Source organism: Amblyomma mixtum, chromosome 4, assembly GCF_055824585.1.
Source record: "Amblyomma mixtum isolate Tamu chromosome 4, ASM5582458v1, whole genome shotgun sequence".
Classification (NCBI taxonomy): Eukaryota; Metazoa; Arthropoda; class Arachnida; order Ixodida; family Ixodidae; genus Amblyomma; species Amblyomma mixtum.
Genome location: NC_143015.1, coordinates 41,367,275 through 41,394,652, shown reverse-complemented (window position 1 = coordinate 41,394,652; position 27,378 = coordinate 41,367,275). Strand labels below are relative to the sequence as shown.

The following is a 27,378-nucleotide window of genomic DNA, read 5'->3' as shown; positions in this document are numbered from 1 at the left end:
TACATGGACTTCACTTTAAGATAGTTACAAAGCCTCACTCGTTGCGTTGGCTTGCTAGCCTCCGTGATCCTTCCGGTCGATTTGCTCGCTATGCCTTATGGCTACAAGAATATGACTGTACTGTGGCGTAAAACAGCGGTCGCCACCATGCTGATGCAGACTGTTTATCACGTTTCCCTCTACCAAACAGAGCGAGTTGCGAAGAGGACTTCGATGACTGTTTACCTTCTGTGTCCGCCGAGTTTCGCAGTCTTGGGACTTTTCAGCAAGAACAACTCAAGAATTCTTGTTTCCAACCATTGTTTGATCAAACCCGTACATCTCCTCCTGTAACGCCGTTCATCATATCGAAAGGCGTGCTTTTTAAGAACTATTCCGTCGAGGCTGCACGTCTGCTTTTGGTTGTCCCTGTCAGTCTTCGTGGCGTTGTCCTGCATGCCATGCATGACGACATTGCTGCCGGACGTCAAGGTTTTTTTTATTTATTTATTTATTTCGTGTACCCTCAGGGCCAGAGGCATTATAGAGGGGAGTGGTTACAAAAATTTAAGAAAAAAAAATGTACAGTGCAGCAAACTAATTAGTAATACAAAAATGATTGCTCCTAGTGTTACATTATTAGCTGTTGGGTTCTTGGTGTGCTGGTTAATAGTATATAATACACAAAATACACAAAATACAGCGCAGCAATACAGTGAAAAACAAACAAACAAAACGCTCGTACAAAAAACAACAAGAATATAGAATTAAAAAAAAAGATGATGCTCCTACTTATACAAAGTTTTCTAATGCTGTTTTGAAGCGTTGGTTGTCAGTAATGGTAGCGTTAGATGCAGGAAGGTGATTCCACTCAGCAGCTGTGCGCGGAAGAAATGACTGAAACATGGCATTGGTTTTGCAAAATGGAATTCCGACTTTGTTATTGTGATCTAGCCTTGATGAAATGTATTGGGGAGGGGAGATCAGTTCGTGGCAAAGTGAAGGATGATAAAATATCTTGTGAAAAAGTGAGAGTCTAAGGGCTTTACGACGAGATGCTAAAGATGGCAGGCTGACATTTAATTTCATTGCAGAGATGCTGGCAGTTCGGTTATAATTACATACAATAAAACGAGCAGAATTATTCTGGACCATTTCTAATGAGTGAATTAGGTTTTGTTGAAAGGGATCCCACACTGCTGCAGCATACTCTAGCTTTGAGCGGACCGGTGTCTTATATAGAAGTAGTTTTAGGGAAGAAGGTGCCTTAGAGAAATTACGTTTTAGATATCCCAGCATGCGATTAGCATTATTAATTACGTAAGAAGTGTGAATGGACCAAGTGAGGTTGCTAGTAATATGGATACCAAGATATTTGTAAGAAGAAACAGGATCTAGAGGGACATTATTAAGGTGATAGGAAGGTAGCTGGCCGGATGTTCTTGATACACGCAGAAATTTACATTTTTTGATGTTTAATTCCATTGACCATGATTGGCACCAAATACAGATAGCGTTAAGGTCTGATTGAAGAGAAGATATGTCATCGTCGCAAATTATTTCCCTGTAGATGACGCAATCATCTGCGAATAAATGAATGTTAGAGGAAACACAAGAGGGTAGATCATTAATGTAAATTAAAAAAAGTAGAGGACCAAGTACCGACCCTTGAGGTACGCCGGACTGTACTTTACTTGGCTGCGAGGTTGAGTCATTAGCAGAAACAAATTGCGAACGGTTAAAAAGAAAGCATTCGATCCAAGCAAGCAGTTTGGGATCAATGTTAAGTTGATGTAACTTAAACATTAGAAGGTTATGGCATACTTTATCAAATGCTTTCGAGAAATCTAAAAATATACAGTCGGCAAGTGAACAGCGGTCAAGGATGACGTTTAGCTGATGCGTGAATGATACTAGTTGTGTTTCACATGAATAAGTCTTGCGGAAGCCATGTTGCGATGGTGAGAAAAATGAAGTAGATTCGAGAAAGCTAGCTAGATTTGAGGCAAGGACATGTTCTAGAATTTTACATGGGATGCAAGTGAGCGAGATAGGCCGGTAGTTAAAAGAACAATGCTTGTCACCTGATTTATGGAGTGGGATCACCTTCCCTACCTTCCATTCAGCCGGCAAAGAACTTTTTTCGAGCGACTGCTGGAATATCTTTGTTAGAAAAATGGAAGAATAACAGCTCGTGTTTTTCAAAAATTTCGCGTTGATTAAATCGTGCCCAGGAGCGGAAGATGGTTTTAGAGATGAAATTATTGATTCGATGTCTTCTGCTTCAATGGTTATGGGAAACATTGCTGGATAAACATTGTTGTGCGTAGATTGGGGCGTAATATTGGTAGTTGAAGAAAAGTTGCGCAGGAAAACTTCGTTAAGTACAGACGCACATTCGTTAGCTGGAATAACATTGGAAGAGCTGTCAATCAAGGTTATCATGTCATCCGCTTTGGGGTTAATCACACGCCAGAATTTTTTTATGTCGGTTTTAAGCATTGATGGCAGGGTATTATGAAGAAAGTTATTCTTTGCTTGTTTAAGCGCGGTTAAATACTCATGGGCTGCCAATTTGTATTTAGTCCACCGTGTTATGCTAACAGAACCTTTCGCAGATTTGTAGAGACGCTTTTTTTTATTAGACAAGCGCTTGAGACAGGTGCTGTACCATGGAGCGTTATGGTTACAGACAAGGGTGCGAAGTGGGATGTATTTGTTTGTTAATTCAGCAATTTTGGAAGAAAACATATTCCAGTTAGACTGAACACTACGGCAGTCAAAGTCTTGTAGAAACACGTCAAGGAAGACTGATAATTCAGTATTAATGGCTTCAAAATTAGCTTTTGCATAATTTCGAAACGGTTTGAATTTTTGAACGGTTTTTGGTCGCAAGATATTCAAGTTCAGTGAAAGGGCCGAATGGTCGCTCAAGCCGGGTAAGTACTTGATGTCGGAAACAAGATCAGGTTGCGCTGTTAATACAAGGTCCAGTGTGTTTGCGACATATTCCATAATTCTTGTAGGCTGCGTAACAAGTTGTGAAAACGAAAAAACAGAGCACATTTCTAAGAACTCATTGGCTAATGAAGAAAAAGGCTGTAAGGTTGGAGATCCAGTGTTCCATACTATATTTGGTAGGTTAAAATCGCCAAGCAGGAATAAAGGTAACGTGGGATAACGGCATGTAACGATGTTAATGATATCATGTACCTCATTTATGAAGTTAGATGAATGGTTTGGGGGGCAGTAACAAACACCAATGATTATGTTCTGGTGGTTTAGTTCAACGATGGCCCAAACCATTTCTAAGTCAGTAGATACATGAATACACTGGGATGCAAGATCTTTCGAAATGGCTAAGAGCACGCCGCCTCCCTGTCGCATTGTTCGGTCACAACGATAGAGTGAAAAACGATGAGGGGTCTGAAAAAGTTCGTGATCTTGAACCTGTGAATGCAGCCACGTTTCTGTAAGCACTAAAATATCGGTATTGCAAGTATCTAAGACAGAAGTTAAGGAAGCGCGTTTATTCATGATGGTACGAATATTAGTAAAAAAAACTGATACGTGGGACGCGTCTTGTCCACTTCCCCTCGCGCTTTCCTAACTTGGGACGTGTTCACAATCAACATGCTCGCCGCTATCTCGTGGTTCGTACGCGGCATTTTCGCTGATGGTGTCTGTTGCCGGGTCATAGACGAACTGTTTTTTATTCATGACTAGTTTAGTGTATCTTAACTGGAAAGTACATGGTTGGGGCTGGCTTTTAGCGTACTCAATGAGTTTTTTTCGGGCATGGCGTGTGGCGGGCGAAAAATCTTCGGAAATAGAGAGATCATTTTCTTTTAGCTTTGCTCGCGCGGAAAGTACTTTGTCTTTTGTTTTCGTGCTGGCGAACTTGACAACAATTGGGCGACACTTATCGGGCGTGTAGCGACCTATGCGATGGGCGCGTTCTATTGCTGTGTCGGGTAGGCTGTCGATTGCTTCGGCTAGTGCTGCCCTTACGTTCGACTCTGACTGTTCCCATGATTCGCGAGAATCAGGGATTCCATGAAAAATTAAATTATTGCGTCGAGATCTATCCTCAAGTTCGTCAACACGCAGTTTTAAAGAGTCGAGCCGATTTGTCTGGACTTGTGCTGACACTTGAATTCCAGCAATGTCATCATCGAGACGGTCTAATACCTTTGTTTTTTCTTCAAGATTGTCTAACCCCGTCTGGATTGCCTCAATTTTGGTCTCGATGTTCTTTTGACCAACCTTAATTGCCTTAACGTCGCTAACCAACTCGGCCTGGCCCTTAGCGGATTCTACAGATCGTGCCTGGAGGTCCTTTAATAGCCGAAAAAGAACTTCCATCTGCTCCGAAGGATTGGCGGGCAAATGTTGCAGTTCAAGTAATGCTTCAGTATTACGCGTGGTGGGCCCCGGATTAGTCTCTACATCACCGGAGCGCAGTATGAGCATCGCCATTGAGAAACAATCGCAGACAATTTCACAAAGCACTTGTTGGCACGGAAGCAATAGCAAGAACGGGTCGTCACTTTTCTTAGCATAAAGCGAAACGTTTTTACACACCTGCGAAGGGTAAAGATGCGCTGCATGAGCCATGGTGTTCCAAATGCTGCTTCCGTGCCAACTAAACGGACTGTCGCTCAGACAGCCGCTTAAATGGCCACTGCGATGTGACGTCAGAGTCGACGATGAAGGTACGTAGAAAGCCGGGCGCATTAACTGTAGCGGATCCAGGTGAAGATAGTTGAAGGGCTGCTGGTAGAATGCGTCATCGCTTGATTGTAGCAGCGGTGTGGAAATGTCATCCGCCGAGTATGCCGGGGGCGGACACAGCAGTACCAAGAACGCGAAGATCGTCTGCGAAGGGTAAAGATGCGCTGCATGAGCCATGGTGTTCCAAATGCTGCTTCCGTGCCAACTAAACGGACTGTCGCTCAGACAGCCGCTTAAATTGCCACTGCGATGTGACGTCAGAGTCGACGATGAAGGTACGTAGAAAGCCGGGCGCATTAACTGTAGTGGATCCAGGTGAAGATAGTTGAAGGGCTGCTGGTAGAATGCGTCATCGCTTGATTGTAGCAGCGGTGTGGAAATGTCATCCGCCGAGTATGCCGGGGGCGGACACAGCAGTGCCAAGAACGCGAAGATCATCTGCGAAGGGTAAAGATGCGCTGCATGAGCCATGGTGTTCCAAATGCTGCTTCCGTGCCAACTAAACGGACTGTCGCTCAGACAGCCGCTTAAATTGCCACTGCAATGTGACGTCAGAGTCGACGATGAAGGTACGTAGAAAGCCAGGCGCATTAACTGTAGTGGATCCAGGTGAAGATAGTTGAAGGGCTGCTGGTAGAATGCGTCATCGCTTGATTGTAGCAGCGGTGTGGAAATGTCATCCGCCGAGTATGCCGGGGGCGGACACAGCAGTACCAAGAACGCGAAGATCGTCTGCGAAGGGTAAAGATGCGCTGCATCAGCCATGGTGTTCCAAATGCTGCTTCCGTGCCAACTCAAATCCTATGTTATCGTATGTTTAACAGGACGCAGCAACGCTTTTACTGGCCTGGAACTTGCAAGACAACTCAGTAGTACGTTGCAGGCTGTCCGCAGTGTCAGCGCTTTAACCATCGCATTGCCTTGCCCACCGGCTTGTTGCAACCGGACAGACCACCTCACTCCCCTTTTGAGAAGATCGGGGTCGACTTGATTGGTCCGCTTCCGTAGTACACCACGGGGCAACGCTGCATTACTGTTTGCGTCGACTACTTGACTCGCTGCGTGGGGACAGCTGCTCTTGTGTCCGCCAAAACAATGGACGTCTTGTCCTTTTTGCTACACTCGGTGATCCTTCGCCACGGAGCTCCTCGTGTCTGAATCGGAAATCATGGGCGCCAGTTCACTGCCGATGTTGTGGAAGAACTCCTACGGCTCTGTAACTGTAACTAGCGTCAATGTACGCCCTATAATCCGCTAACTAATGGCCTAACAAAACACGCCCATGTATGTAGCGCCCGACCATAAGAACTGGGGGACCATGTTACCGTTTGTAACGTACGCTTACAACATTGGAGAACACGACATTACTGAATACTTCCCTTTCTTTCTCCTCTACGCGCGCATACCACGCAACTTCCTCGACACAAATCTTCCCTTTTCTGAACATTGTGATCCGTACCTTTCGTCGAACCTTTGCCGTGCGGAGGAAGCGCTACGACTATCTCGCCTCCGAACGCTGAAGAGACAAGTTCGCATCAAGGGCCGTTACGACAGTGGACAGATTGCGGTTACGTACGAACCCGGTGAATACGTTTGGCTGTCGACTCCACTGCGTTGACGGGGCCTCTACCAGAAATTCCTCGCGATGTACTGCGGACCTTTTGTTGTTTTCGATCGCCTCAGTGACGTCAATTACACAATCCCAGTCCCCCCAGGCCAACGCCGCTCCCGCAAGGCCCAGGTTGTTCACGTAGCACGTCTCAAACGCTGCCGTCTCAACGCTGAATAACTTACTCGAGGACGAGCTTCTACTGCACCGGGTAAAGTGTTACGCCACGCTGCGGTGCTGCTGCACTGCAGTGTAGTGGAAAGAGAAGATAGACTCGATGCGTGCGAGACTGCGGTGGAGCCCGCCTGACGCTGACCGTTCAGTGACGTCCCCGATCCCCGCTTGAAAATAAACCCGTTCCCGTCCTCGCAACTCCGTATCAATATCATTCATATTCCAAACATTTACTGTTAGGACAGCGATGAGCATCCTGCGCTCATGCAGCTTCTGTTCTTCAGTTCGCTGAGTACCGATCTATACAACTGACATACATGATCCTAAATGTTCTGCGGCAGTCGTCTTCCTCTTTTTACCATGCGTCCTGTACCCAGCCGATCCGTTCCTGGCCTAGCCTGTCTGGTGATTAGCGTGCTAAAACTATCGGGAACTTATTTTAATTGGCAAAGGAATTAACGCATTGCATAGCGCGACATCATTCAAATTGGCGCCAGGTCTGCAAAGGTAAAAAACACCCAGGTTGAAGTCGAGAATTGCTTTAGATTGACGCCACTGCTCTTCAAGGCATGGAATGTTGGTTAAAATCACTGGACAGACAGCTGTGCGCCATGCGGCCACATACCCGATGGGGCTGCCAATGACTCTCATCCAGGGAGACATCAACCCTCATTGCAAAGAGGTCCGAACAATGCGCCAAATTATTAATGCTAAAGCGTCACTAGTCGAATTACTAAAAGGCAGCGATTTGTTTTAGTATGTGTACTTGCAGACTCTACAGAAAATCCTTGAGATTGCAAGAAAAATAGGGTGACCTCGCCAAGCAACCCTAGGACATACACAGCAATCCGAGAACCGCTATTTAAGACAATAACATGCATGTCGTTCTTCTACATATGCTCCCCACTGGCCAACCTAAAAGTGGCGCCAGTTTTCCCCACTACGTTCGCGACAAAATTGTTACTCAGCTGTTCGTCGCACAGCGTTCCGAATGGTGTCACATGATTTCTCAGTTGCATATAGCTCGCATGTGCTAGTTTAACTGAGGCTAGCTTGCGACAGGGATTTGAACCGACGACATATGCACCTTCAGTTGTATGCTTTCCCAGACTCTTTACCTCTTCTCTTAAGGTTCGGTTCAGGTGTCCAGTGAGATGTGAGCCGCTACGGCACCATTTCCTTTCGTCAACCATCAATTTTTGTATGAAAACTGTGATGGAATAGTTCTCCTTACGGCGTTCCGGATAATGTAATAATAACCGTGTGTGTATGTGTGGATGAGTGTCAATGGGACAGTAATGCTTTTGCATTATCGCCCTTTACAGTCTTAATGCCCTCTATCGAATTTTTATTTAATAAGAAGCTCGTACTTTCAAACTAAGTGAGCGTGAGATGACTGCGACACTTGAACAGTATCTTTTCTTAGGGCTGAGTCCTTGGAGGCAATAAATGTATGCGGAGTGAATTTCCGTCACCCTTTTCCTGGAAACTGCAGTAGCAATTCTGACGCACTCTCCTATTTGAACCTCTTTCGTTCCATCTTGAATCACATTCTGAGGCACATAGGACATTTCAGTCAGTCGCTGCAACATAGTGACGTTTAAAGCCTTACCTGAAATGGCAAGTAAATAGCCATTTCAAAATAGTTAACGGCAATATTTTGGCGTTCCTCAAAAAACTTTTACAGCCCAAGAGTGGGGCACTTGAAACTGAGAAAAATTAACACGCAGAAATCGCGAAAAAATTACAGTGAATGTAATGCATGAACTAGAGTACGACGCATCTTATTTCATGGTAAAGCATGCACAATTACTCCTGTCCAAGACAAATTTATTAACTGATTTCATTTCAATCCTTTTATTTATGGGGTCTAGTGACTTGGGCGATGACGGACACTGTCGTAGAGGGCAACCGATATTTTGGACTTTAACGTGCAGTGTTGTCGCGCTGTACACCGGCCTCTAGCATGTAGCTTCCACCGAAGTGAGACCGTAGCGGCCAAGATCAAACTCGCGCCTTACTAGTTTAGCAGTCAAACACCATAGCCAGTTAGCCTCCACGGCGGCCCACTTATTTCAATTAAATACACGAATGACAAGGGCGTTCATCTCTTGTTTAGTGCCTCTCCCCCCTCCCCCCGCCTCGCCCTACCCTCTCGCTGTATAAGTTACAAGCCTAAACAAATCATAATTACTATGAATAGATTATGCTAATAGAAGCGTGAAACCTTAATTCTACAGACCCGTTGTATGTGAACAAACTTTTGCAACTGGAGCCCTCTGAACATTGTAATGTTCGTACAAGTTCTAAGCGATTATCAAAGTGATAAAAGTAAAAAAAAAATATCTTTTTCGCGGTCATTACTCGACTGGATAAGGACATTTTTCCTGCTCTACGGGAAGTCTCAAAGCATTATTCTATCCGCATTGTCAGGTATGTTCGAGTGACCACCACGCTCGGCAAGGACCAATCACAAAAGTGCGGAGCGTTGCAATTTCAGAGAAGTGCTTCCGCGCATAAATTTGGTGCCTGTGAAAGCCCCTCCTTCTTTTTGAGCAGGTGTTTCCACGGATTCCACGATGGGCAATTCGCTTTCACTGAACAGTAAGTGCAGGTCCCTTAGCACTGAGTTGCCAACCACACTAAATTTACCCAGAAAATAAAGTCGCGTAAAAAACATAAAGCATAACTATATTTTTTTGCTTGTTACAAGAGATACGCGAAAGTATTCGGACCCTAACGTTACTCGGTAATCATGCACTGAACCGCCAACTTAATACAAGCAATTATTCAGAAGATTTGGTTGTAGCTGGGTGTCGCCTATTGCTTCGTACCAGTTCCTCCCCCTAAAGCGTGAGCGCAAAAAAAAAAAAAACCCTCGGGATTTGAAAAGCAAGGCTTTTCAAGACTTTTCAGACCTTTTTTTTTCCCCCACGACCGCAGGCATGCGCCATTCACCAAAAAAAACTTAGGGCGATAACCTTCATCCCACCTGCTGCGCCCCTGCCGCTAGACGTTCACGTCACTCTCTGATGATGATTGGTGCGTCTAGACTTCTGCAACGTTCCCCTCCATTCTTTTCAATTACCCTTGGCGGGGCGCCTTCTTTTCTGTACCTCTTTCTTCGCACTGCTGTCCTCATTTTTTATTGTAAGTTTGTGTGCGTGAAAATGTGGACGACACTGCGTCCCTGCGTGCCGCATGCCGACGCACACACCTTGTCCTTTCGTACTTTAGTATGTACCTCGCATTGCACCCCCATTCGCAGAAATGACACAGCGGCGTGCTATTTTTTGTCTGGGTGAGTGATCTTTCGCTCTCTGCCGGGTGTTTGACCTAGAATGTTCTGCACTTTTTATAAATAGCGTTTTGAGTTAGAAGACCTCTTTTGTCTCCAAAGCATTGTCAGCGGTGTAGCGCATCAGAGCACAGCTAGCACATGCTAAATAGTAGGCTGTTTAACTGATACTAGCTGTTTCTAGCTACTATTGTTAGTCTCCCTATTTACGGAGTGGCATGCGGCCCACTCTAAGCAGCATCCATTTCAGTTTCAATAATTTCGAAAACCTGTTACCCTCGGCGTTGCGGCAAATGAAATTTTGCATTAGTCAGGCCAAAATATGTGGGCTTTCGAGAAGCTTGCCGGTAAAGCAATCCCTCCTGGTCACGTAACACGGCGATATATCCAAAAATTTGTTGGGCCAAAACGTCGAGGGAAACTGCGGTTTACAAAGTTCGAAAACTGATATGGTTATTACTCTCATTAGCTACACGGCTGTCAATAAATAATAAGACTAACAGTAGCAATTAAAATCATCAGTGCGGAGGTCGTGGGTTCGGATTCCACCGGCGGCAGTGGTTGTTTTTTCTTCTGCTTTTCTAATCAATTAGCTTTAAGAGATAACATATTCAGTAATATTCTAAATTGATCAACACCACAAAATAAATAAATAAATTAAAAATCCCCTGTGCGCCTTGGTTTCTGTGGTTGTTGGTTTCTTTCATATTTATAACGAGCCCCTCATTCCCCTTCCCTTGTTTGCTTAAGTGCTCAGTAATAGTTAAACAGCCAATAGCTACCACGCCTTAGCTGTATTCTGATGCCATGCACCACTCACACTGCTCCTCTTCTAACCCCAAAAGCATTTGTCTAAAATTTCACGATATCTGAGGTAAAACACCCCATGCACTCTTTCTTTTTCCTTCTCTTTTTGGGCAGTGTGCCCTTCGGTTACGGGGCGCTAGCACATCTCTCGTCGACCGTGAACAGCTACTTCCGGGCGGCACACGCAAAAAGAAACACTGTGGATTGGTTTGGTTTGGTTTGGTTTATGGGGTTTAACGTCCCAAAGCGACTAAGGCTATGAGAGACGCCGTAGTGGAGGGCTCCGGAAATTTCGACCACCTGGGGTTCTTTAACGTGCACTGACATCGCACAGTTCACGGGCCTCTGGAATTTCTCCTCCAAAGAAATTCAACCGCCGCGGCCGGGATCGACCGCGGCGGCAAGCAAAATTTTTAAGGCGAAAGCCTTTAATGTCTCATCGTTGTAAGCAGCAGTTGTCGACAGAGAATGTCACGCTTTTCAGTTGGTCGAAACGGTCGTGACGTCACAGTGCGCCAATTTCAAACGGGGCCAATTGTACTTTGGCTAGTAACCATGCAACCAATTGAAGGGATCATATTGTCACGTTGTAGTGACGGCAGTCCAGCGGTCAGGAAGACACTAGAAATACTTGCAAAACGAAGCTCTTTATTTGGGCTGACTTGCGCCCGCAAAAGAACTGACTCACTCGGTGGCGGCTTAAGCAACAAGCGTGCTCGTCAATCGTCGAACTACGAATGTCCGCTGCTCGCGGCATCGCTCAATTTAAAGCCGGCAAGGAAACTTCCAGATAACAGGTCAAGATCATCTACGGTAATCTGGAAAAACCTAGATGCAGCCTTTCATGGCTGCGAACAATCGAGATTAGTCTGGTCGCTTCTCGCGCCACGAACAAAAGTGATAACGACCCTTTCCTGCTGCCTTGAGCGTGAACGAACAAACACTACAATGATACGTGGCATTACCCCTCTTCCAAAGAAGCATCGTCTCGATGCTTTAAAATGAAATTAAACACGGAGAATGCTTCGAGAACTTAGAGTCCTTTAGCGTTCCTAATAAGGTGTAAGGGCAGCGGTAAAAGCTTCAAGTCTGGCCGTGTCGTCGTCGTCGTCGGTGTTGTCGTCGGTGTTGTCGTCGGTGTTGTCGTCGTAGGGATCGTCGTCGTCGTAGGGGGCATGGTCTTCTGTTTTCGTCGATGGAGGATCTTAGTTCTTGCGCTCAGAAGCAAACTCACCTCCAGAGGCTGCTTTATTCAGGATAATCTTCGGGGGCTGGAAAAGCGTCGACGCACTGCGTAGCCTCGGCTAGGAGATACATAGCGCGGTGACGATGGCGACGGAGAACGCGATAGGCGGCTCGGCGATGAGTATCCTTCCCGACGCAAAAAATCCTCGATTTCGCTGGTCGCTGGCCGGGTCGGGGTTGTGGGTCGTCGTAAGGGAACCCTCGGATGCCCATTCTCCTATATGGGCAGTACCGGAAAATGTGACCGGCTTCTCCACAGTGGAAGCATAGTGGGCGGCGCTGGACGGGTGTTCTCCACTCCTCGCATTTCCTTGGCCGTGTGCGACGCTCGTAGGACGGGCGAGTTGGGGCGAGAAGGCGGGGCTCCAGCGCAGCTGGCTAAGGGCGATAAGGGCTTGTGTCCCGTCGTCGAGGTACAGGACGGCGCACTGCTGCGGCGTAAGTCATGGCTGGAGGCTCGAGAGGCTGCGTGGTAGACTAGAGTCAGGTCTTCTGGTGAATAACTCAAAGGGCTGGCGTCACGACTTGCAGGGGTTGTCCGGTACCTGGAAGGCTACCCAGCACCTCCACCAGATGTCACGTTGTAGTGACGGCAGTCCAGCGGTCAGGAAGACACTAGAAATACTTGCAAAACGAAGCTCTTTATTTGGGCTGACTTGCGCCCGCAAAAGAACTGACTCACTCGGTGGCGGCTTAAGCAACAAGCGTGCTCGTCAATCGTCGAACTACGAATGTCCGCTGCTCGCGGCATCGCTCAATTTAAAGCCGGCAAGGAAACTTCCAGATAACAGGTCAAGATCCTCTACGGTAATCTGGAAAAACCTAGATGCAGCCTTTCATGGCTGCGAACAATCGAGATTAGTCTGGTCGCTTCTCGCGCCACGAACAAAAGTGATAACGACCCTTTCCTGCTGCCTTGAGCGTGAACGAACAAACACTACACTGATACGTGGCAATATAGTGATGCTCCAAGTAAGTGGGACTGAGCTTAGTTAATTGCCTAATTACCCAATTAGCCTAATTAACTTCTCTAGTCAGGCCATATAAATAAGTAAAACCTAGTAAGAAATTGGTCGAGCTCGGGAATCGAACCCCGGTCTTCGGAGTGCGAGACGAGCATGCTATCCACACCGCCATGCCAGCTCGATGGTTTGGAATGAACAAAGGCACGTCTAGTGAATACGGTGTCTTCGCTCACTGCCATCCTCCTCCCTTTCCTTCCGGCGAGGTTTAGGTGTCCACCGAGGTATGAGAGACAGATAATTTCCTTTCCTCAAAAACCAATTTACCGACGAGCGAGGCGTAGAACCGAATGGGCAATGGCGTTCTATGGACTCCCTGGCAGCGTTTCAAGACGCTGTCGCGTTCCACTCTTAGAGGCGAAGCTTAACATCTTAACCGCACATCAGTGACCACACTTTAGGTCAAAAAAGTGCCCCTGAATTTTGACGGCTGTCCATCGAGATGTGCGAGACACTTACTGCGTAATTTCCTTTCCTCTAATACAATTTTCATTTTCTTCATTACGGGCCCTCTTTGTCTTCTTTCACTCCCCCTCCCTTCCTCTACGGTGCGGTTCAGGTGTCCACCGAGAAGACAGAGAATGACTGCGCCATTTCCTTTCCTCAAAAAGCGTTGCGTTCAAAGGGCATGGCGTCGCGCCGAACGGGTGGTGGCTTTCCGTGGACTCCCTGGCAGCGCTACAACACGCTGTCGCGTTCCACTCGTAAAGGCGAAACTTAAACGTCATTAATCACCAGTTAATTAGTATTCAGGCAGTAATCAGTAATTAAGCATTAGTTAGTGATTTTTCCTCACTTAGTAATTAGTACTCAATTATATGTGACGCCACCAGTGCCACAGAAGCAGCGAAAGTGGTGCGGAAGATGCTTTCGCCTCTACTCACTTTTGACAGTCAAAGTGCCCCCTGAATTTTTTATGAGCGGCTGACGGATTTCGCTTTATTTTTCAGCCTCATATGTAGTATTGCTCTACGTTGATAAAGCCTGCGAAGGAAAATGGAAGAAAAAAGATTGGCTTGAGGTCGGGTGGGGAATTAAAAAGCGGAGCCACAATAATGAACGTAAGGAACTTAACAGTTGTCCTCACGTATCTTAAATTTTCATGATACTCCAATTCTTTTATTGCTTTTTTTTTGCTATCAATCCGGAGAAATGTTTCCTTTGAGCTTTGGTGGACCTGCTAAACATTAAACGTTTCGTCATATCTGCCTTCTTATATGCCTCTCATGTCCCATACTTGGCTGCATAGTCTTTCTCGCCTGCTAATTTTTTTCCTCAGACGCGGAATACGACGACTAAATTCCTTTCCGCGCTGTTCATGGCCTCACGCCGCAAAGGGGAACGATCACATTATCATATGATCATAGAAATCAAAAAGGTTGACTCAGCTTTTGGAGTCCAGGAGATGCAGGTGTAGCGCTTTCTACATGTAAGGAGTACTGAATCTCTCTGCCAATTCTGACCCGCCGAGGTGGCGAAGTGGTAACGGCCTTCGGCTGCTGACCCGAAAGACACGGGTTCGATCCCGGCCGCGGCGGCCGAATTTCGCTGAAGGCGAAATTCTAGAGGCCCGTGTACTGTGCGGTGTCAGTGCGCGTTAAAGAACCCCACGTGGTCGAAATTTCCGGAGCCCTCGACTACGGTGTCCCTCATAGCCTGAGTTGCTTAGGGGCGTTAAACCCCAATAAACCAATCTCTGCCAATTCTAAGTGCGTTTTAATAGTGACTAACGTGCCCCCTCCTCCACTACCTCCCCCCCCCCCCCCCCCCCCCCCCCCCAAAGAAAAAGCAAGGAGCGCTATAAGGCAGCTGCAAAAAACGCAAGAAAGCTGTCACGCACTTTATAATTTCTCGATTATTATAACTCCTTATCACCTCGTTTACTTGTTTCGATGGCTTCTTGAGCTGCAATGAGCCTGGGCGAGTCTCTACGTGAGCTCGACTGCAAGTGTACCCGCGCACACTCTAATAAAGTCGTTCAATCCCATAGGGCCCTCTTCACCGCTTAGACTGATGGCACAGTTGTCATTTCTTTACATAAGGATGAGACCACCCAGAACTTATGAGAACCTTACTACACCACTACAGAACGCCACAAATCTGTCCGCCATCACGAAGCAGCGTTCAGTTATCATGAGATTGTTTCCTCGGACGTATCTTGGTTTCCACTTTAAATTTCATTTCGGCTAGTCGCTGTTTTGTTCTTAGTGTTTTTCTTTTTGTTTATAAGTCAGCTGTTTATTAATATAACCACTTTTTCTAGATTTTCTCTCATTTTATACCGTCCGTTGTATTGTGCGCTGTTTACCGCTGGGATGACCCAGCTTCCTACAACTGCCAAATTCATGTATCGATTCTCAAGGCGCTTTTGGTGCGTTCTTTTCATTCGACAATGTCCCACCTACGTTTTTTAGAGTTTGTGCAAAAACTATTCAACTCAGGCATTTTGAAAGTTCTTATTGATGCCTGAGGCTAGCCGAAACTTGCACCATTCGGGCCATAACGAAAACAAGGGGATGTACCAGCTCGGTTTACTCTTTACTGCAGGAGCAGCTGGGCAGTGCCGCTGCACATCCCGTGCAACGCATCTTCAGAGTAGCCCATGTAGAGCGACAACGCCTGGCAGCAATAGCAGTGTGAAAATAAGCTGGATCTACTTTTAGTACGGGGTCACTATAGAATGCACGATGTCCTGACAAATTCCGTAGGAAATGAATACAATTTCAACGGGGGAATGAATTAGACGAACCATATGCGTAATATCACTTCTAAGGTGTCCCTCGGTGATCGGACCTGAAGTAAGAAAAGAGTGCAGTCAAGTCTTTGGGTGCCGAGGCAGAAGTAGTGCAGATCACAAAATAAGAAGGAAACAAATAAATCCAGATCACCTAAAGACTAGGGGAAGAGATAAAGGGGGACGGAATCAAGGAGAGAGTGAAAGAATAAAGGAAGAAATAGGTGCCGAAGTGGGCGTCTCCGGAATAATTTCGAGAGATAGAGAGGAAGAAACTTTATTATAAGTAGAATTTGGGGTACTCCCCACGGTCCCCGCACGACCGCACTGCCCTCAAGGTTTTGCGTTGCTAAGGTGCATAACGCTGGCATGCCGGCCGGTGGCGATGGTTTGCACTGCTGGGTCCTCTGAGCACCGCAGGGTCTCCCAGTCCTCCCAGGTCCTGAGGTTCTCTACGCCCTGAAGAGGGGGGGGGGGGATATAATCTTTTGCCATAAAATGACCGTGCACTGTCCCCTTTCCTCTTACTCTTTCTCACTACCCCCTATTCTTTCTATCTCATCTGTGGTGCTCTCTGTTCAGAACCTCTTGCTTCTGCTCTCCATCTCCATTCTCATTGGCCGGCGGATATTCCCTCGCGGGGCCTATACTCCGTTTCATACATCAAGTACAACTCTGTGAAGGCTACGGAAGTAGTCTGGAAAAAAATAAAAATAAAGAGAGGTGCATCACTCCGCGCTGTTCTGCGGCCGTGTGCTCTAACACGTCCCTGCGGAGAGTCGTCAGGCAACTGGGGCTGCGTGGGTTCAAATCCCGCGTGGTGAAACTTTTTTTTTCGCACATTTTTCTTTTCATCGCAAGTTGCATTTCGTGTGACTTGAACGAGAAATCTCGGTTTGTTCAGAATCGTTTCAATATTATGCCGTGTTTTTAAATGAACTTCAAGCATCTGTTCATTTGATGCATACCGCATTAATGTGAGCTGTCCGAAATTCGTTGTCAGTGAGCTTGCAACTGCTTTTGGTCAGCAGTAGCGGTTTTCCTGATTCTGCAGGATTGTCGTACTTTTTAGATGCAAGCGACAGATTTGTGTGAAAAGACGACGTTCATTCGTCGGGTTTAATTAATTAGCAAAGTGATGAGTGCTCCGCCGTGGCCCGATTAACAAGTGGCCGTCTGTAACTTTCGATGTCGCCATTGCCGAGGAACGCACTCTTTTGTGGGTCCCTCTAAAGGTACCTGGCATATTATGAATTGTTCCGTGCAACTCGTTAGCGGCTATACAGTCTTCGTCAAAAGAGTCTGGGGCCGACTTTGGCAGTGTGCTGTAGAGTAACCCAAAGGATATGGCGAGAGCAATTATTTTTTACTGGTCACAAAGCTCAGAAGCAAGATGTCTGTTAATTTAGAAAGCTGGTTTATCATACAGGAGCGCAGAAAACATATTCTATACTTCTTAATCACCTATTTTCTGACTGTATATGTGTAACATTCTTGTGCATAACTGCATTTTTTTTTTGTTTTTGTTAAGATATTTTTGTTCTTAAGCAAAGCGTGTTTTCCTTTGTCATTGAAAAGAGAGCTCTATAACTGGGCTGTTATATGCGGCAAACGAGCAGTATATTTAAACTGATGGGTAAAATTATTTTTACGCACACCACCTCGATATGGCCTGTTTTCCCGGGTTAAGTGTTAAATTAAGAACATAGTGTTGATTGACACAGTGACAGAAAATAGTACTGCCTCAAGAGTGGCAGATTTGTTGTCGTGCATAAATGTATATGAAGGCAGTACAGAGGCAAGTCAGCTTGTCTCAATTTCCCTGCTCTCACAGAAGGGCAGAAGCTGCTCAGGCAGGATTTTCATGCAGCCAGGTAAAAAGAGTTCCAAGCTGCAGGAGCGTCCAGTAAGAATGCAGAAAAAGTTGTACAACGCTAGGAAAAAATATTTCCAAACAGCAAACAATAAATGAGACAGCACAATAAAGAATGTTGACCCCGTAGTGTTCGTGATAAGTGGTTATTCTGGAAATAGCTAGGGGCGTGGATCATAGTGCATACAGATTAAAGGACACGTGCTGTGGAGTTAAACCTACACACAATCAGTCAAGTGCTCCAAAACTGAAAAAAAATGAACAGGCCATCGAACAACATTATTTCATACAACGTAAACCTGACCAATGTCTGGACAGGGTTCAAAAAGCAGAGCATTCTGAGTCAACAAAATCAAATTCCTGGGACATGTGCTAATGAAGACATGACTCGAAACAACCAAATTCACACTGCAGTGAGCAAAAGCCAGCTTGAAGTCATTCACAACCCACAATAATTAAAGACAAAACATACATTACTGGCCACCTCAACACTAGCACTGCATAACATATCAAAACGGCCAGATATTGACAGTAGTGCAAGACAACACCAAACGAGGACTTCTTTTTCAGGTCATGAAGATCAGACACCCATACATACCGTTCCCAACCCTCACACACAAAATGAGGCCAATTTCTAGCGGTGTATGAATGTTCTAAATTTTTGGACAGCAAATTGAATAAATTCTTGTTCACTTAATCGAAAGAATCAAACAGTACATGTTCAAAATTTTTAAATGAATTAAATTTTCTCTGAAATTTTCAGGTACTTTTTGAATAATTCACACAACGCTTGATTAAGCTCCACTGTATTTTTCTGCAATGAATCGTTGAAAAGCTGCACATTTACGACGTGTACCACTGTTCATATTCTAATTGGAAAAAGTACTATTTGCACTCCCTTACGAATTCTACTACTTTACAGAAACTAATAATACAATAACCTCACCACCTACACTACAAGTTACTGCCCGATACTATTTGATGCTAATGAGCATGTGCTTTTACACGCATGCACACACGAGAGTGATCACAGCATGTCGATAAGTCCTCTCTCTTTCCTCGGTATACTGATCAACACACAAACCCATATGCACCCATATATCATGTTTCCACCCACACACGCACACACCTGATTACAGCATGCCGATGTGTCCTCTCTTTTTCCTCGGTATCATGTGTATTGCACAGGAATTAGAAGTCGGACAAGTTCATCGATGCCACTTCAACCTTCATCAGTGAAATGAGAGCGCGACTCATTTGAACAGGAGTTGCACGAGTCAGAAATGCTGAAGACAACAGGCTCAACTTCCGCGTCAAGCAATCATGTAGCGTTGTCATGCTTCAGCCTCAACTTGCTCCATATGAACACAACAGTTTTGCCATTTTTCCTGGCTTACAGACGTCAGTTCTTCCGACAGGAGCTTTTCCACTTCAGCCAAAATGAAAAATTTGTGGCGACTTGCGATGTATCCCTTCACGTGGCTCCAAAAAAGTTCAGTGAGATTGAACTCGCAGTTGTACGATGGTAAACGAAGCAGTTCGTGGCCATGGGTAGCCGCCAGGATGTCGATGCGGTACACAACGCTGGATGTGTTTACCTTTTGAGAGAGCTCCAGCAGCTCTGCCCTCACCGTATCCTTTTACCCCGGAACACCTTTCTTTGTGAGCCAAAGCTGGATATCAGCTCTGCGTGTGGACTTGTTAGGTGCTTTTTCAAGAGCCACGCTAGGATATGGAGCATTGTGCATGACGACAGTGCTGTTGGCCGGAATGTTTGAGAAAGGTTGTCGTTGAACCACTTCTCGAATAGTTGCGATCCATCTCAGAGTGGTAGTCAGCGTGGTTTCCCTTTTTTGCTCTGAAGAAATCAGCAGCGTCTTCCACGAATTTTGGGTGGAAAAAACAGCGCGAGAGGGACGAAAGACAAAGATGAAGGAAACCACACGGACGATCGCTGACTCGCAACTATTTTTTATTCATAAAAAACAGACATGTATAGTTAAAAAAGTCACATGAACTGACGTCACTCGTGCACGTGCTCAGAATACAGCAGTCTAAAAACTATATCATGAGTCAAGATTAAAACCTTACAACGCGATTTCAGAACACTGTGATTAACCGAAAAAACACGAGACAGCCAGAAACAAAAAACAAAGACACTAAAAAAAACAAAAATCACGTGTTGTCAAGAAACACGACCTCTTTATTGACCATCAATAAGGAAGGCTGACTGATGCATTCGTCCCGTCTTTTCCGAATATGATATGCCTCAATGAGCTCCCTTGTCGTCTTATCTCTATGGCGGAATAAAATACGTGTGTGAGCGAGTAAAGGTCTGCATACTTTCTTATTTTCATTCTTGCAAGCTTTGCAGTGCTCTTTTAGATGCGAATAGTTTGAATCTGATAGTGATCGGAGATGCTCCCTAAGTCGAATATTGATACATCGGCCTTTTTTACATGAAAGAGGAAGTTCATACACTACTGAACATGCGCACTCTACACACCTTGATCTATGGGAAACAAAACAACGAAATGGGCTAATTCTTGATATAGTGTCATGGCGGTTCCCTATCATGCGACAAAGCCCCCCCAATTGTGTGGCGCTGAAAACACCACATTCACGTCAAATCTGCCCGCCACCTTTTTTAGATTATGAGCCGTTCGGTGCACATACGGAATAACAGCAAATTTTTTCCCGGTTCTGTCCAATTTTGTATTCAAGAAATCTTTCCGCACTGCCCTCACAAGCTTCGCGCAAGTTGCTGAAATCACCCCCTGTGGAAACCCTGCGGCTCCTAATCTACTTACTTGTAACAGCAGACTGTCCGCTATGCAGTGATGGCATGAATTTGTGAGGCTTGAACGTAAGGTAGTCATTGCAATTCCATTCTTTACTAGCTTTGAGTGCTCCCAGGTAAAACTTAACACCGGTTTTTGGGATCGGGGTGAATACATCCAGCAGATGTGCTCTTCCCTAAAAAACAACTTCAAACTTAAAAAACTGCAGTGCATTTTCTGACGGCAACTCGAAAATAAAAGACAGTTCTTTACCACATTGTTTAAAAACCTTTAGAATGTCATTCACTCTTCTAATGAAACTGTCCCTGTCTACTAAAACTAAAAAATCATCAATAAATCTTGAAATATGCATTGCAAGACTCCCAATTTTTTTTATTTCCTTGTCTACCTGGGCAAGATAAATGCTGCTTAGGGCTGGAGCAACCTTCGAACCTATGCATATGCCCTTTCTTTGAACATATACATCTCATCCCCATCCCAAGTATGTTGATTGCAAATAGAAAGCCAAAAGCTCAAGGAAAGGAGACACAGAAATGCCGCACCGACTCACAAACCTAGCTTCTTGTTTTTTAGTGCCTTTGTTTTTTGCTTCTGGCTGTCTCGTGTTTTTTCGGTTAATCGCAGTGTTCTGAAATCGCGTTGTAAGGTCTTTACTCATGATATAGTTCTTAGACAGTTGTATTCTGGGCATGTGCGCGAGTGATGTCAGGTCATGTGACTTTTTTAACTATAAATGTCTGTTTTTTCTGAATAAAAAATAGTTGTGAGTCAGCCCTCGTCCGTGTGGTTTCCTTCATCTTTGTCTTCCGTCTCTTTCGCGCTGTTTTTTCCACCGAAAATGAACGTATACCAACTCGCCCTACTTTCCATTCTTCCACGAATCATGTTGCACTCCTCCCAGCATGTACAAGGAGCAAAGGCACCCCTTTGCCCGATGGAGCAGTCAATCCCGTTGTTAAGGCTTTCAGGAATGCATCCTGAGATGACTTCAGAGTCTTGTCCTGCCAGACATATTCATTTATGTGACCTGCGTTGACCCAGGTTTCATCTTCGTAAATGATGCACCTGTAAATGCAAAACCACGGAGTGCACGAGTTAATGCTTGTAAGTAAACAAACACACCGCAGCATGTAAGTAGGCAACGCACTGCAAGAAAAACACTGCTGACCACTGTCTCACAAACAGCCACTCAAAGACAATCGAGAAAAAGAATTATCTTGGCTTTATTGCTCCCTTGTTCGGGCTTATATTTCGCGCCCCGGGCAGGATTTGGCGTCAATTTATATTCACTGTATGTTTGCATGGGGTACCTGACTAATTCAGCAACATTTTAAATCTCTTCACTTGTGGCGACTGCGAAAAAAATGGCTGAGGCTTAACTTGGTTAAGCCTGGAGAATGCGAAGCATCATCGTGTCGCGTAATTTGGAGGCGCACAACCAGAGCGACGGCGCGAGGGGGCCCCCGTTTCTCCACTGTCGTGACGTCATCGTGTCACGTGGTGCGACGTCGTGTATCACGTGATTTGTAGGCGCACAACCACAGCGACGGCGCGAGGTGGGCCCCCGTTTCTCCACTGTCGTGACGTCATCGTGTCACGTGGTGTGACGTCATGTATCACGTGATTTGGAGGCGCACAACCACAGCGACGGCGCGAGGTGGGCGGCCTAGAGATGTGAAGGCCTGAAAAAAACACTGCAATTTTGGAAAAAAAAACGGTTTTTTTTCGTTTTTTTTCAGACGAGCAAAAATGGAAAGAAATATCGAAAATTTCACAATGTAATTTCAAGGTTTTATGATGGCTTGGTTTTAGTTTAGGTTTTTGTTTTGCTTTGAAAACCATTACAGCGTGCATCGTTGAACGATTGGATAGCAGTCGTCATCGCCGGTGCCCGGTCATCATCCGTCCCCTGCCGTCCCCTGCTACGTTTGCTTTCTCTTGGAATCCACTCCGTTACCCTGAAGGACCAGCGGTTATCTTGCCTTCGCATTACATGCCCTGCCCAAGCCCATTTACTCCTCTTGATTTCAACTAAAATGTAATTAACCCGCGTTTGTTCCCTCAGCCACTCCGCCCTCTACCGATCTCTTAACGTTACACCTATCATTTTCCTGTAGTGCTCGGTAGCGTTTTTAAACCGTTCGTGCTGCGAGTACGCGGGATGAAGGCCAGGTCACTATAAGATCCAGGCTTGACTTAAAAATACACTAATACTTGAACTCACGGCTGATGTAGAACAAAATGGCTAGAAATTCTACAGCGCGACACACACGGCACGTAACACAGGCTACTGGGCACGTAAGCGGTTTTAACCAAATACAAGCCTAGCTTCTTGATTTCCAACGTAGCAGAGTACAGGACCTCCGCAGAAATTTGGTCCAGGACAGGGGTCTTCAGCGAAGCCCGCGTGACCCCATCTACCTGGTGGCAAGGCCTTTGCACCAACCAGCCGCTAACTCGTCTGGCTTGCCGACTGCTGCAGATACCACCATCATCCGGGAGTTGCGAACGAAACTGGTCACGTTTCGGAAACGTCCATACAAGGATTCGCAACAGGCTTTCAGGGGAACGCGTTTGAAAGCTTGTGTATATGCAGTCGAACCTAGCTGTGGGCACAGCTTCAATCCATGCTACTGCGCGTAGTGCCGTATCCAGTGACAGTGACTCTGAGTCCGATGTGGAGTGACTTATAGATCAATTTTCATGTTCCCTTTCTCGGTGCAATAGAACAAGAAGTTCGTTCCACAAATATGATATTTATATCTCCATATTCGCCTGAAGTGTAAATCATTATTAATCTCGGTGCAATAGAACAAGAAGTTCGTTTCACAATATGACATCGGTAACTGCATATTCGATTTAACTTCGGAGCATTATTAATGATCGTTGTGCTGTTGCAAATAAATCTGTTTTTGTCACGTTTTGCAAAATTTCCAATTTTTCATGAACAAAACCCTGAAAAGAATGGTTTTTTTCATGCCATTCAAAATTTCATGAAAATTTACATCTCTAGGTGGGCCCCCGTTTCTCCACTGCCGTGACGTCATCGTGTCACGTGGTGTGGCATCATCGTGTCACGGGATTTGGAGGCGCACAACCACAGCGACGGCGCGAGGTGGGCCCCCGTTTCTCCACTGTCGTGACGTCATCGTGTCACGTGGTGTGACGTCATGCATCACGTGATTTGGAGGCGCACAACCACAGCGACGGCGCGAGGTAGGCCCCCGTTTCTCTACTGTCGTGACGTCATCGTGTCACGTGGTGTGACGTCATGTATCACGTGATTTGGAGGCGCATAACCACGGTGAAGGGCTGAAGTGGTAGCTAAAGTAGTATGCTTCGCATGAAAACATTTCCATCGCTCGCAGCAGTAGCGCCAGTAACTCGCACCCCGGAGCAACGAGCAGTGTACGGCGCGTGCTTATTCGTTCCTACGGTGACGAGGAGATGGCACTACCCATTGCAGTACTACGACATTTTTGGCAGTTTTGTTGTTCTTGCTTGCCGCACCAATTGGGATATAGCGATCAAATCTCACCCATGCAGACACGTGCCCCACCCAAACGTAGCGCAAAACTGGCCCTGAAACGTCACCTCTACGGAAAAGGTTTGCAACAGCAACGTGGTTAAGACGATTTCTTTTAAATATCGTTCTGACGCAGCACTCATTGTTACGACTACGAGCTTTTAATGCTAACATCAAGCTCTATGTGAAGCCAGTCTAAACGTGCTGCGTAAGAAAATAAGCAAGGAACGACTCGTACCTGCCCTGTTCTCTATATTACTTGATCGCCCGCAGGTACCTGCGACGCGAGGCAATGATGTCACTTCGCTCGATCAGCGCAAGGTTCCGTTTTCTTTTTTCAAATGTGAATCCGATGTCCTTCATCAACCTTTAAAACGCCGTTTTCTTGAAGTTCGGCAGGTCGTCATCCTCAATGAAAGCGTTTAGCACACTCTCCAGTGTTGGGACCTCTCTCTTCGCGTACATACTGTGCACTTTGAGACGGATTGCATGGACTGTGAAGCTGTCATTCTTGACTATTCGCGAGCTTGAAATCTTCAATAAAAGATTAGAAAACTGAGCTAGTTGGTTCATACTTTTTGGTGGGAACAGCCGAAATAACAAAACGCAGACAGAGAAAGGAACACACAGAACGTAGACGAAGCTGACTGTCAACTAAAATTTTATTGCAAAACCCGCGCTTTTTGTTTCCTTGTCAAAATGTCTTGCTTTTATATCCCGTGGGGTTCGTTCAAGAAGGAAATTTCTTTTCTTGATAGAGAGATTGATGGTGTACTAACGCACAGCTGTCCTGTTTCCCGTATCGCCAATGCCTCAAAGATCTCACGTGTCACTCGGTCTGCATACCTTTCCACGACTTGAACTTCATGCAACTTGGGCTCACACTTGCGCACTTTTTTGCCTTCTCTGTTTTCTTTACAATCTCTGCAATGCAGGGCTAGATTGCTGCTTGGGGCACCTGATAGCGATGATGAGTGCTGCTCTCTTGTCAGCTCTGAAGAAATCGTGTGAGCATCGGATGAAGACAAGTTTTCGGCGGCAGATTGATAGGCTAAAAAATGCGGACTACCCCGTTCCGATGCTCAGCAGCGTAGCTGAAAGCTTGGTGCGGAAAGTGAAAGGAGTGCAAGGAAGAAAAGGTGGACCTGAAGAAGGCAATGAAAGGGAGAAATTAGCTGTGGTTCCGTATGTTCATGGAATGACCCACAACCTCATGGAGGTTGGCAAGAGGCACGGGGTCCGGGTTGTTTGCTCTGCACCGAACAAGGCAAGTAGCATGTGCGCTCGAGTCAACAGGCAAAACATCGAACAAGATTCGAACAACCGCACATGGAACAAGATTCAGCGAGCGTGTTAAAGGTGTGGTTTATAATATCCCTCTGTCCTGTGGCAAACGATATATATATAGGGCAGACGGGAAGGTGCCTTAATTATAGGATAAGAGAACATGCATCATCGCTATCAGGTGCCCCAAGCAGCAATCTAGCCCTGCATTGCAGACATTGTAAAGAAAACAAAAAAGGCAAAAACGTTCGCAAGTGTGAGCCCAAGTTGCATGAAGTTCATGTCATGGAAAGGTATGCCGACGAAGTGACATGCGAGATCCTTGAGGCATTAGCGATACGGGAAGCAGGACTGCGGTGCGTTAGTACACCATCAATCTCTCTATCAAGAAAATAAATTTCCTTCTTGAACGAACCCCATGGGAGATAAAAGCAAGATCTTTTTGACAAAGAAACAAAAAGCGCGGGTTTTCCAATAAATATTTAGTTGACAGTCAGCTTCGTCTACGTTCTGTGTGTTCCTTTCTGTGTCTGCGTTTTGTTATTTTGGCTGTTCCCACCAAGAAGTTGAAATCTTCACGTCGCGAGGTCTTTTCTTCGGAGACGCCAAAGGCCCACACAAACGCTCCGCCTTCCTTTTGGCAACGGTACAGGGAGACACTCCGGTGTACTCGCTCACACCAAACAGTACTACCCGAACAGACTACTCCGGAAAACAGATCCTGGTACGGGAGTACACATTTGCAATTACTTGCTTGGCGTGCCTTGGTAGCTTCGATGTATGAACCTTCGCAAAAATGCGCAGAGGAGAGGTGGTCGGGACCGCTGAGCAGGACGCCATTTTCTCAAAAGTAAAAGGGAGCTGGAAGGAAAGGGGAAGGAAGGAAAGTAAGGAAAGGAAAGAGGCCAGGGTTGCGGAGACAGCGAAAACGGGAAATGGAAAACAAACGCAAAATACAAAATCATAGATCTCGATAGATTCGCTCGCAGTAACAGCGTTTTTTGTCACGCTGATGACAAATTTATTAACCACGAAGCATGCCGGCATAGCATTTCTTATTTTTCGCTCACCACAAGCAACGCACTCTTTTGTGTCGCGGATGCAGGTTGCGGAAAAGGAGCGCTAGCTTTGGCAGCGTTGCGCCTAATGTATGAAACGGAGTATAGAGCACCTCAAGAACTGAGTCCTCTCGGTTCTTCCTCTCCAGCCTCTGGAGAGATGTCGGGGAGGGGGGGAGGAGAGGTAGTCTGAGGAGGATGGATAAAGAGGAATCCACCACAGCTTCTGCAGCTTCATCACCCGTGCAGGCAGCGTCCACCCATGCGGCGTCTCGCTCGGAGCCGTATGCTCGATGGAGTGCCTTCACACGGGCTCTGCGGCGCTGCTATTGATGAGACCGGTGCATATTCCTCGGGAGGGCTTGATGAGGAGCTCCCGGTGAAGGGATCGTGAGATGGCGAGGAGACTTGGGTCGTTGGCCGGTCCTCTGATTTCGAGGGAGCCCAGGATATACCGGCCTGTGGAGGTTTGTGTGAGCCTGATCTATTGAGCATGTCGGTGGGCCTCCACCAGTTCCCCGATCGTGTTGTTGAGGCCCAGGCCTAGTAATCTGTCTGTGGGTGTGTTGAGGGGAAGATGAAGTGCTACCTTGAATGCTTTTCGGATCAAGACATTCAAATTGCTTATGCAGTGTTGGGATAGTTGTAGATGTGGGGTAGGGTACAGCCCACCGCTGAGGATAAAGGCATGAATGAGGCGACATAGGTCGCGCTCCTTCATGCCTCTATGATGTCCCGGAACCCTGCGGATGAGGTGCGATTTGCGCCTACAACCTGCTTGAGTTCCTTGAGGTTGGTGGTGTTTTTGCCATCGTTCTGGATGTGCAGGCCGAATACGCGGAGGTTGTAAACCTCCGGTACCTGGTCACCATTCATTTCAATGGCAATGAGGGAGCTGGGGCAGTTGTGGTTCTTAGGCCGGATGGCGAGCAGTTCGGACTTCTCTGGGGAGCAAGACAATCCGATGGTCCGTGCGTAATTTTGGGTGAGGGTGGCTGCTTCCTCTAAGGTGTTCTCTATGCCGCCGTAACTGCCGCGGGGTGGTGCACAGCGGGATATCGCCAGCATAAAGAGTGTGCTTCAGGCGGGGAATAGTTCCAAATTTTTGGGCGAGGATATGGTAAATGGTAAACAGGAAATGCGAAAGGACAGACCTTTCAGGGGTGCTGATATAGCTGAAGTGTGTAGGAGAGGCAAGGCAGAGGGCCGAAGTGTATCTCAGCCATGCGGTCAG

General features: G+C 46.2%; 1 protein-coding gene across 1 annotated transcript; it reads right to left on the bottom strand.

Annotated features, from left to right (window-relative positions):
• Positions 1-3,555: 3,555 nt before the first annotated feature.
• On the bottom strand, positions 3,556-5,478 carry LOC149346313 (uncharacterized). Its single transcript, XM_089585375.1, has one exon. The coding sequence runs from the start codon at positions 5,476-5,478 to the stop codon at positions 3,586-3,588; it is 1,893 nt and encodes a 630-aa protein (XP_089441501.1). The 3' UTR covers positions 3,556-3,585.
• Between the last annotated feature and the right edge of the window lie 21,900 nt (positions 5,479-27,378).

Coding starts and splice junctions, on each gene's coding strand:
- LOC149346313 (XM_089585375.1), bottom strand. CDS start 5,478: ATGGCTGATGCAGCGCATCTTTACCCTTCGCAGACGATCTTCGCGTTC.